The sequence below is a fragment of the Lactuca saligna genome, chromosome 8, assembly GCF_052625555.1.
Source record: "Lactuca saligna cultivar CGN05327 chromosome 8, ASM5262555v1, whole genome shotgun sequence".
NCBI lineage: Eukaryota > Viridiplantae > Streptophyta > Magnoliopsida > Asterales > Asteraceae > Lactuca > Lactuca saligna.
Window position 1 is genome coordinate 210016500 of NC_136424.1, and position 12584 is coordinate 210029083.

At 33.3% G+C, this 12584-nt stretch overlaps 1 protein-coding gene across 1 annotated transcript; it reads left to right on the plus strand.

Moving 5' to 3' along the window:
- The first annotated feature begins 7605 nt into the window (after positions 1 to 7605).
- On the plus strand, positions 7606 to 12361 carry LOC145008856 (Adaptin ear-binding coat-associated protein 1 NECAP-1). The gene is made up of 8 exons (XM_078967482.1): positions 7606 to 7977; positions 8778 to 8809; positions 9049 to 9149; positions 9394 to 9466; positions 10045 to 10076; positions 10716 to 10806; positions 11004 to 11115; positions 11837 to 12361. Exons 1-8 carry the CDS (start codon positions 7846 to 7848, stop codon positions 12149 to 12151), a joined length of 888 nt encoding a protein of 295 aa, XP_078823608.1. The 5' UTR covers positions 7606 to 7845; the 3' UTR covers positions 12152 to 12361.
- Positions 12362 to 12584: the final 223 nt, after the last annotated feature.

Genomic DNA, 12584 nt, shown 5'->3' on the forward strand with positions numbered 1-12584 from the left:
CGATCATAATAGCCTTCAATGGATTCACAATCCTTCTGTTTGAACTCTTTTAATTCAATCAAACAGTGTTTCACTAAATTAATCTTCGTCTTTTAACTTCCTTGAAAATTTTCTTTGAGAGTATTCCAAATTTCCTTAGCAGTTTTACAACTCCTAACGTAGTTGTAAACAACTGTAGGCAATGCACCATGCAACTCCCTCATACATCTTTTCTCATTCTTCTTCAGTTTTTCAGTCTGATCAGTAACTGTTGGAGATGATGCAGATGAACCAATGTTTTGAACGTTTCGTGGTGGAAGATTGTTTCCTTCAATGCAATCCCATAGTGATGCGGGCCCTAGTGTGGAGGATCGGGCCCTTGCGTTCCTAGAGGCCAACGATCGTGTGACTAAAGGGGCTTCACGAAAATGACCATAACTTTGGCTACGAATCTCCGTTTTGGGCCTACAACCAGTCAAATCGAAGCTTGGAGAAAGGAGCACGTCTTGATAAGTTCTCGAAGGGGACTTACCTATTTTTAAGTCCAGAAATCGCTTTCTAAATGGAGTTATGAACAATTTTGTTATTTTTCCTTAATTTTTGGGTTTTGTTTTTGGGTTTGTATTTGGCCCATGGACTTTTAGGGTTTCATTTTAATTTTTGCTCCTTATTTAACTATTTTTGATGTAATTTGGATGGTTGATCATCAATTTTATGAACATTCGATTTTCTCCCAAATTCTGTGCGTGTTAACCTAGATTTTGAAGCCAATCCCACGGTATTCGTAGAATCAACGTGGTTTTGAAGAGATTGTCCTGACTATTCTTTTAGAACCAACATGTGCATTCTTGGTTATCTTTGTGTTGTTTTTGTGCGCTGCATCGCATAGCTCTTCATCTAGTCTATTCAGATAATTCTCCATGCGATCCGCCCATTGATCATAATATTCTGGAATGAGCATAGGAATCTTAGTTGAAGATCCTAGCAGATGAGAAAACGATGTCATGGTGTTTATATTGAAATTCGCCATTGATGAACGAATAAATTCTCACAGAACTTCAAAATTTTGAGAATTATGAATTGAATTTATCAGAAAATGCAAACACAACACTCGATTAGACAAACAAATTGTAGAATCGAATCACAACTGCATATCTAAAATGATTTTCACTATCAAACGAGCAAAATTTTTGAATCTAGAATAAGACTCAAAATACGATTGCTACAAGAAGAAAATCAGATCATTGCAGTATGATTCCTACTCTGATACCAATTGAAGAGGTTTGATAATCGAGAATGAAATTAAATCAGAGTTGTAATGGATTAAGAACACCAAGAGTAAATATGATATTGTTTAAGCTATATAATGCTTTTCAATACCAATAGTATTAGACATGATACAATGGGAAAATTCTTATCTAACTCTGAGTATCATCTCCTATTTATAGAAGAACTGAAAAGCATACAAAAATACAAAAGACTAAGCATTACAGATTCGAAATAAAAATGTCTTTGTAATTACATTACATCTACTTTCGAACATTACAAAAACTTCGACACCTTGCAACACATTTCGAACCCTACAACTTTGAATATTAAAAAGTTCCTAAAAAATGTAAAATTTTTGATTGAAATGACCAAAAGTGTCAAAATAGCTAAAAAATGAGGGTCAAAATTGACAAAAAACATGCAAGTTTTTAGAAAATGGACAAAAGTTGTCAATTCTTTAAAGTTAAAAGAGATCAAAGTTGTCAATTCCTTAAAGTTTTGTGGCTAAACTTTAAATATTAAAAGGTTCCTAAAAAATGTAAAATTTTTGATTGAAATGACCAAAACTATAAAAATAACTAAAAAATGAAGGACAAAGTTGACAAAAGACATGCGGATCAAAGATTCGACTATTCCATCTGATGTAAGAGCCCTTTGGCTTTAGCCTTTAATGATGTTTTTAGGGTCTTTTCATTATCTATTTGTCTCTTGTATCATCGAATAGTAATGTATTCTTTTTTACCATATAGAATTGAGTAACGCAACTATGTAAATGTTCATTTTAACAACTAACATATTTTTCGTATATTTGTTGATGAATAGTAATTTAGTAAATTCTAATGTGAATGTTAAATATGTGATTTTTCATATATTCGGTGATAAATAATGTCATAAAGTTGTACATACAAAATTTTAATGTGTGATTATTCGTATATTTATAGATGAATAGTAATTTAGTAAATTCTAATGTGAATGTTAAATATGTGATTGTTCATATATTCGTTGATGAATAATGTAATAAAGTTGTACATACAAAATTTTAATGTGAATATTAATGTGTGATTGTTCGTATATTTGTTGATGAATAACGTCATATCGTTGTATATACAAAATTCATAGTGGAATAGTAACATAAAATAGTGTTGTCACGCTCTTACATTAAATAGTGTTCTTATTTGAACTTAACCATATATATATATATATATATATATATATATATATATATATATATATATATATATATATATATATATATATATATATATATATATTGGTCATTTTATAAAGACAAAACTTCAAAAATGGTCCCTGTGGTTTCCAGAAATATCAAGTTTAGTCCCTAAGTTCAAAAAACCTCACAGATGGTCCCTGTGGTTTCAAAACTTTTAAAAAATGGTCCTTCCGGCTCACTCCGTTAGCATTTCACCGTTAACTCATTTTTTAATAAAATATTGCAGGGGTAATTTCGTCATTTCAGTTGTAAGCTTCTCTCTTTAAAAGAAATTGCATGTCCGATTTTTAGGCAAATCCTTTAGCTTCATCAGTCGATCATCTCTCCTCCTTTCCACTGTTGCTCGACCGTTGCACCCTTCACGACATCCAATCGCTTCTGATTCAAAGATGGTGACTTGCAGATGTGGAAATGAAGCAACGAAGATCACTTCATGGATGGATCGTAACCCTGGAAGATAATTTTGGAACTGTAGAAGATGTGGTTTCATTCGATGGTCAGATCCTCCTATGTGTGGTAGGGCTTTGGTGGTGATTCCAGGTTTGATAAGATCAAAGAATCGATTGGAAGAGAGGGTCGCCATTGTAACTGCAAAATTGTGGAACTACCAACTAATGATGTTTTGTTCATGGGTGTTTTTTTTTTGGTATTATTTTAATCTCTAAGTATCTTGTGAAGGTTTGGATGGTAATGGAGTTTTTTTTTTTTTTTTTTTTTTTTTTTTTTTTTTTTTTTTTTTTTTTTTTTTTTTTTTTAATCGGAGAGGGTTTTTTTGCTTTCAATTTATGTAGGTGGTTTTGGAATTGGTGTTGTTGTATTTGGTTTATATATTATATTAATGTGCAATGCAGTGGTAATGGTAATGGTAATGGAATGTAGTTTGTTATAGTTCATTGTTCAATTTCTTGAATGTTTTTGAAATGCAATTCTTAAGTGTAATGTAAATGCATCTTGAAGATGGTTTTCATTTGCAATTGAAATGTACAATGTTATTAATTGATCTGTGAAGGGTAGTACACAAAACATATTAATTCGTTACCAAAAAGTGCATACACACCATTACATTCAAAGTTATAAAGTTCTTAACACAACCATGAAGCAAAGTTTTCAAAAGACCTACAACACAAGCATTACATGCAAAGTTTTCAAGTCCTTAACACATCTTCAAACAAGTACACATGACATAAGTTTCTAAATACCTACAACACCAGCATCCTAATAACCACTAAGTTTCAGCCCCCTCCAACTTCACCACTGCCTCCCTGTTCTCTACATGTTCTGGAATTGTGCCCTTTGTTATGACACTTTGAACAAGTGACTGCCAAATATTTCCTGCTCAATCTACCAGCTTGACTGTTTGGCTCATCAACACCCCTCCTTCTCTTCTTCTTAGGCCTCCCAACCTACACAGGTTGATATACTATAGTTAAAATTGAATTCATTCCATGTTCACATGTATACTATATTTTTGGTTTACTTTAAATACAAACCTGTGTCTTATGTTTTGGTGGAAGTAAAGTGAATGGGCAGTCACTTTTAGGCCACATTGTACGTCTATTCAATGGATCAATTTTGTTGAAATACATGGCTTTCCATGTTGATAACCTATAGCAAGGATGGACCCATTCATCAACATGTGGGGCATTTTCACCATTTTCAATTTTGTCCCATATAGCACAAACAGCATGTCTACATGGGAAACCTATAATCTCCCAAAACCTACAACTGCAACTTTGATCATTCAAGTTTACCACATATTGGTCTTGCCATGTGCTTGCCACTTGGTACTTCCCTGCCCCATTGTATTTAGCCACATACTTTGATGCATCAGCCTTAATCTTTTCAAACAGTGTAGTTGCAGTAGGGGTTAGAAGTCCTTCACACTTATCTATTTCCTTTTGCACCACACATAACCTCTTCATGAGATACTCTCTAATATACTCTAAGCAAGTGATAATAGGTTTATCCCTACCTTCATCTAGCTTAGAATTGAATACCTCACAAAGGTTATTCAACAAACAATCAGTACGTGCCCTTCCTGAATAATAGATATTAATAGAAGACAATTACACATATAGTAAACACACAACAGGGAAGATTAACATTTCTCAATAAATTTCTGGAAACTTACCACTAAAGTGAGATTTAGCCCAAGTGTTTGCTGGGATCTTAGACACCCAAGCATGAGCCTTTGCATTGATCTTCTTCAACTCATCCATTGCTCTGTTAAAATGATTAACTGTTGTTGCTCTACCATACTCCCAAAGATGGTCACTTAAGTCTTTTCCTTTCCATTGTTTCTTCATGTTTTCCTGGATATGTCTCAAACAGAACCTGTGTTCTGCACTAGGGAATACCTTCTCCATTGCTGGTATTATTCCCCTAAACAAAAGTCAATATATGCAACATTAGTTACCAAATGTATTTAGAAAAGGTAATAAAAAAAGTTAGCTGGTACACACCTTTTGTCTATCTGAAATGAAGGTAAAGTTTGAATTTGGTCCTAGATCCAGATCTTCTCCTGACAGTTCCAAGAACCAGGTCCAACTACTTGTTGATTCTGTCTCTACCACTGCATATGCTACAGGGTATATGCCATTGTTTGAGTCCAACCCTAAAGTAGTTAACACTTGCCTAGGGTAAGGGCCCTTCATGAAAGTACCATCCAGACCTAGAAAATCTCTTAATCCAGATTTGAATCCTAACTTCAATGCACCTAAACATACATATATTTTTCTAAAAGTTCTTGTGGTAACAGACAGGGAGGTTTCTGGATACACATTAATCTGAACTGTTGTACCAGGATTAGTGTTGAGTAGCTCCAACACATAATCCCTCAAAAATCCATACTGTACTTGGTAGTCCCTACTAATGATACGCTCAACCATTGACTTTGCCCTAGCAACCTTTTGCAATGACATTCCTACCTCCAGTTTCTTGCACAACTCTTCGTGTAAAGCTTTCACTGGAATTTTAGGGTTACTCTGTATTTGTTGAACAATTAAGTTTGCTACGTATCTGGAAGTGCAAGCTTTAACCGCCCTTGTTTGCAAACATTTATGCTCATCCTGTACTATTTTCACCAACCAATCCTGATTTTCATTAGCCCTCGATATTTGGACTGCCCATGGACATGTACCTTTATTGGCAATTACATCTTTACCCTTGCACTTTGCCCTACTTCTAGTTGAGGTCCTACCACCATCAACTCCTGTAGAAGGCTTACGTACAACACCTTTACATTTCACCTTAATCCGGATTTTGTCATTTTTGGCTAGGTATAAAGACCTCCTTGTTACTACAGCATGTGAGTTCATGTAGTTTTTAACATCAATCTTGGTTTTGAAGACCTGGCCAATCTGAAATGGTTTAACATGAACCTCTCCATGTGAGCATGTACTTGACTTACTCAACTCTTTTAGCAGTCTCTTCCTATCATCTTCATGAAATCCTGCAAATTGATAATCATCAGTGGCAATAACTTCCAACTCATCATCAACCATGTCAATCCCTTCATCTTTTGAATGATTGTTCAAGATTCCATGTTCATCTACATCAATAGCATTATGGAATTCACTCATGTCTACATCTACATCAAATTGTATGTTAGACTCATCCACATTGTATTCACTGTCATCAGGATCATCTCCACTATCCTCAGAACCATGGCCACTCTCAGAGTAGAAAGCTTCTCCACTATCATCACTCACCATACCCTCTAGATAATCCACTTCTGGTTGTTTTTCAAATGAAGTTTCAACATTAAGCTCAGCATCATAATCAAGATAAAGTGAGTAATCCTCTATAAATGGTTCATAATCATCAACTATTGCAGTATTAGCTCCATCATCAGCTTGGCAGCTTGGTTCCTGTACATGGTAAGTTCCCAATGGTTCTTCAGTTTCAACTGCACTAGTGATCACTTCTTCTTGAGTTTCAATTTCATGATTCACCACTTCCTTTTGAATGACATGACTTTGTTTGCCTTGTGACCTTATAAATGCTACAATACACTTTGAGTAATGTTGGCCTTCATCAACATCTAACACTTGTGACTGCTCATAATCAGGGTTCATAGACTTGTTTAGATCAAGCTTTCTACTACATGATCCTGCTTCTCTCCTACAAGGTTTCTTTCTATTCATTTCAGGTGACACACTATCAGGCTCCAACTCTTTAATAACAACTTTAGAAGGAGACTTGTAATAAGTAGCTACCCTTGTCTGACCAGTTTCAATATACACCCTGATAAGTCTGTGTTTAGGGACATATGATACCATTTTAAGTACATCTTGATCATTACCTAGAGGCATTAAGCCATAGTCCAAAGGGTATTCAGGGATATAGAAATGGTAGTAAAGGGTTTGCTCATTTTTGTACCCTAGTTCTCGAACCATGTCGTCAAGCTCATGAACTGAAAATAAATTAGTGTCAACATCATCTACATATGCTACAACACCATCAACGTATTTCCTTCCAGGTGCTTTGGTGAAGACACCACTGTAGTGTATCTTCAACATGAAATAGTTGTCATAACCTTCTGTAAACACAAAAAAAAAAGAGTAAAATCAATGATTTCCTTACGTCAACACAATAGACCAAGAAAAAACAAGTTTTTGTTGTAGTATTGTACCGTATCTTTTTCCTAAGTCCTCCACGGTTACAAATTTTTCTCGAAAACACCATATTGATAGCACCATTGCAATTTCTGCAGCTTAAAACCCTAAATCCAAATTTCTGTTCTTGCTTCTGCGATGGGAATGAACCCGATGACTAAACCTGTAACTGGTTATCTTCTTAGGAGAGGGACGAGTAGTGATGTGCAAGCAAGTAATCATTTCATATTAACGAGAGAAGGTTACAACTGAAATGACGAAATTACCCCTGCAATATTTTATTAAAAAATGAGTTAACGGTGAAATGCTAACGGAGTGAGCCGGAAGGACCATTTGTTAAAAGTTTTGAAACCACAGTGACCATCTGTGAGGTTTTTTGAACTTAGGGACTAAACTTGATATTTCTAGAAACCACAAGGACCATTTTTGAAGTTTTCTCTTTTATAAAAGAAAAAAGAAAAATATGTTGTTAAAATGAACATTTACATAGTTGCTTTACTCAATTCTATACGGTAAAAAAGAATACATTACTATTCGATGATACGAGAGACAAACAGAGAATGAAAAGACCCTAAAAACATCGTTGAAGGCTAAAGCCAAAGGGCTCTTACATCAGATCGAATAGTCGAATCACCGGCACCAGATTGAACAATCCCACCATCTCTTTGATTTGCTTCATCTAGGAAATTTGTTTTCCACATTAAACCCCATCTCCATCCATTCAATCGAACGTCTGTTCTAGTCTGTATCATGGAGAAAGAGCAGAAGCAATCGGATAGTACAAGCATCAAGAATGATGATCCTCCAAGTTTAGATGATACCGGAGACATTGAACCGGCTGAGCTCGTTCTCTTTCAAGTCCCTGAATCTTACGTTTATCTGGTAATATCTCCCTTTCCTGATCTGTTTCATTCCATGCTTTACATTTCCGCGATTGAATCATGCATCAGTGAACGAGTGACGATCATAGTTTTTAAATTGGGATTCTGGTTAGATATAGTAGCATTTTTGCTTGTTGAATTCGGAGTTTTGTTAATTAACCAACGATCATACACACCCGCACCTCATACTTGTCATGTTTAATCGTCAAATCAATGTCTCTTGGACTTGTAGCTATTTGTGTACTGCATTCACCGTTATTTTTTAGTTGTTATTTTGGAATAATTATCTCACAAAATGGACTCCAAGTCCAATTGTGAGGGAGTATTAGAATTAGGTTATGCAAACATAATGTATAATTTTCTTATATAGATGATTAGAAGCAGTATTTGTTTTAGGAAATGCCAAATTGCTTTAAGATTGAAGAATTCACACAGAGATCCATTCATCTTGATTCCCATTTCTATCAAATGCAACTGATTTTTGATTCATAAGATAGATTGTCATTTTTACTTCAGCACTAATTTCAGATATAAGAGTAAATTGGTCATTCAACTGTTGATTCAGTCAAAAGAAACAATATATCTTTATACACTACCTTTAAAAAAGTATCATATTATCTAGACTACACTTAATGATGGAAAAAAAAGAAACAGGTCCTTAATGTAGATGAAAGCAAATAAGCAATGCTGATATTCACTCTTATATCACCAATGAACTTATTTCTTATGTTATCTATTTCATAAACTTTGTATCATTACATTGCTGAAACTATTAATCACATACTATTGTCTTTTTTTCAGATACCACCAAGGAAAACTGCAGCTTCCTACAGGTTCTTTCTTATCACAACTTCTCAACTTCTTCTCTTCCCTTCTGCATAAATCTGTTACTCATTACATACATTCAATGATAATTTTTTTTTTTGCTTAAACAACATGTACTTATAAATCTATTACTCATAACATAGTCTCTATATTGTTATTATTATCTTAATAAATTCTTGATTAGTTCTTTCATAATAAAGTAGCAAAAGGGAGATTTTGGAGTAATTTTATTCCCCATTAATTACAGGGCTGATGAATGGGATATAAACAAATGGGCATGGGAAGGAACAATGAAAGTAGTAAGCAAAGGAGAAGAATGTATTATCAGACTTGAAGATAAGACAACAGGTCACAATATTTCCACTCTTCAATGTTTTTTTATTACTTTATTCAATGACATTTTTTTTTTTTTTTCCCCAATTTTTGAAACATGGTTGCAGAAAATTATATCAGTTGTATAAATTGGCTAAAAGAGGAAAATATTGTTTCATAGATTGGGTGAAAAGAATGAAACTATATGTTTTTTGAATAAATTGGGAAATAGATGAAATGTCATTGTGTAAACAAATAATTACTTATTTTTAATTTGTAGGTGAACTTTATGCACGTGCTTTTTTAAGAGATGGAGAGCCTCATCCTGTGGAGCCTGTTATTGATAGCAGCCGGTAAGTCTCAATAATTTACAGAATTGGTCCCTGTGTTTATAGGAAAGTTACAGAAATGGTCCCTGTGAGGAGTTTTACATAAACACTTCCTACTTTTAATTTTTTTAAACAGAAATAATGGTCTTTGTGTTTCACAAAACTATAAAAAATGGACCCTGTCCAATAGCAAAGTTACAGAAATGGTCCCTTTGTTTCATAAAACTTCAAATTAGTCCCGGCATTTTACATAAATATAGAAATGGTCACTGTATTTTACAAAAATACAGAAAAGGTCCCTATGTGTCACAAAGTTACAGAAGCAGTTTCTATTTAATAACGATTTAGCTTAATGTTTCATAAAGTTACATAATTGATCCCCGACTAATAGCAAAGTTACAGAATTGGTCCCTAAAAATTCCAAAAATACAAAACGATATTCCACTAGTTTTCATTTATTTGTGCATTCTATCATCCTACTTTCATGTCTTTATAATACCATATTTTTCTTAGGACATAATACTTAAAGATAATGCTTTTATTTCATTTAATCCTAATTTTTTGTGTTTCAACTTTCAACTAACAATTATATTTTTCTGCAGATATTTTGTTCTACGTGTAGAAGAGAACATCGGTAAGTGTGAATGTTTTTATGAATCTTCTTTCTTCCATTTAAAACAATATAAAATATAAAATAAGCATGGAAGAAGTAATTGTATATATATGGGAATTTTCTGTGTATTGATTGACATTGTGAGGTAATCACCTTAATTTATATAAGACAAAATTGCAAAAATGGTCCCTGTGGTATGTTGAAAATTGCTACTTTGGTCCAAAAAGGTTTGGACTAGGACTAGTGGTCCAAAACTTTGATTTTGTTTCAATTTGTTTTGAATTTTTTTGAAATGATGATTTTGCCCTTTGTATTTTCTTTTTTATTAATTTTGTAGTTTCCTGATTAAAAATTAAATAAAAAAGAAAAAAAAATATAGCATCTACCCCACCCTTACTCACTCCCCCAGCAGCTTCAAAAAAATTGTAAAAGGAAAATACAAAGGGCAAAATTGTCATTTAAAAAAAATTCAAAACAAATTGCAACAAAATCAAAATTTTGGACCACTGGTGCTAGTCCAAACCTTTTTGGACCAAAGTAGCAATTTTTGACATACCACAGGGACCATTTTTGCAATTATGTCTTTATAGAAATATATAATCTAAAAAAGGCAAGTAAATCCAATTAAAATTTTGTTAATTAATGTAAAAAATGATGCAGGTGGGAGGCTTCGACATGCTTTTATTGGTATAGGATTCCGAGAAAGACCTCAAGCTTATGATTTCCAAGCTGCTCTTCATGATCATATGAAGTACGTATCTATTCCTTGTGCAAATGACATAAATGCCCTCATCAATGAAAATAGCCCTATAAAAGGTGGGACAGATAGAGATCTCGTCTATGCAAAAAGACGTAAATGCCCCTCCTTTGTCCTCCTCACTGAAAATAGCCCTAGAAAGTTTGACCAGTCGTGTGACATGTGATAAATGACAAATGTACCCTTTTAAGGTATCTTGACAAGAAGAAAACTGCTGAAGAAATGGAACAGCAATATCAACAAACGTCTGCAGTTGATTACAGTTTAAAAGATGGGGAAACCATTGTGCTTCAACTAAAAAACGTAAGCTTTTTTTTTTTTTTTGTCTGATTTCCAATTCAAATTTGAAAAATAAAATTTGGTCTTTCAATTTGTTCGATACATACTCGTTTCCCATGAAATTTTTTTGTAACAGATTCGCTATTTAGTTATTTTCTTGTGTTCAAATAATCATTATATTTGGGTATATATGTCAAAATACAGTTGTAATAGGAAAAAAGAATGAAAATAGGATGCTATACTAAATATAATAAACAAATAAATAAAAGTACACTGCTATTTCTTGCATTTAATCCTTTGTAAAAAATATAATTCAACTTTCAAAAGTCATTAACAAAACCATTTAATCAATTTTGAGAAGTAGAGTGGTTTTAACTTTTAACATTTATGGGTTTTATGCAGAAAAGTCCCATTATTTTGGGGAAATTTTTTATAAAGTCCTATGTTTTTTTTTTTTTGAACAGAAAAGTCCCGATTATTTAATACTTTGCCCAAGTTAATGAAAAAACCCTTATTTTTAATTTAACAGGAAATGACAGATTATCATGTAAAGTTAAATAATCGCGACTTTTCCGTTCAAAAATAAAAATTTAGGACTTTCTCAAAAGAAGTTCCAAAATAATAAAGATTTTTCAGCATAAAACCGTAACATTTAATTACCATATTTGAAGTCAAATGACCAAATAAAAAAATGGATTAAAAGTATGTTGCTAAATGCTATTTATATTGTTTATTATAATTACAGAAAGGTGGTAAAAGCATGAGGTCCAAGTTCTTCGAGCTAGGATTAAATAATCTCCCGGATCCAAACGAAAAAGGAAAGGAGGTGGGAGTGGGAATCTCTCTTATACCTCCACCACCACCGCCATCACCACTATCACCGCCAGTTGCCGCCGTGATTACGCCACCCACATCACCGCCAAACTTCACTCTTACTCCGAAAGAGAAAGAGAAAACATTGTCCCCTGTTGTTGACAAGTCAAACGAGCCTCGGGCTATTGAGAAACAAATCGGTCAAGATTTACCCGATGAAGATTTTGGGGATTTTCAAGCTGCTTAGTGTTATCAATGTTTGGTTAAAACTCGAAAGAAGTTGCTACTACTTTTTTTTATTAATATTATTATCTGTTGGTAAATATGACATTTTCTTTTATATATAAATCATTTTTTTATATATGAATTACCCATGGGTTTGTATTGTTTGAATTATGAGTTTGTGATAAGGCAATTTGGGGAAATAGCAATGTAGTTTGGCTTGTTTTTTCTTTTATATGAGTGATGTAGTTTCATTGTATTTCAAATGATCAAATCATCGTAATTCTTCATGTTTCATATGGACAAGGCTTGTGAATCATCGTGATTGAATCATATATTATAGTTCTAAGTAAGTTTAGTTTAATTAATGTATAGTCATTAAAAAACCGAAAATGACTTTCTAAATTGCATTTAATAGTGTAACCATAATTATTAGCAACTAGTTTACTAAACTAACC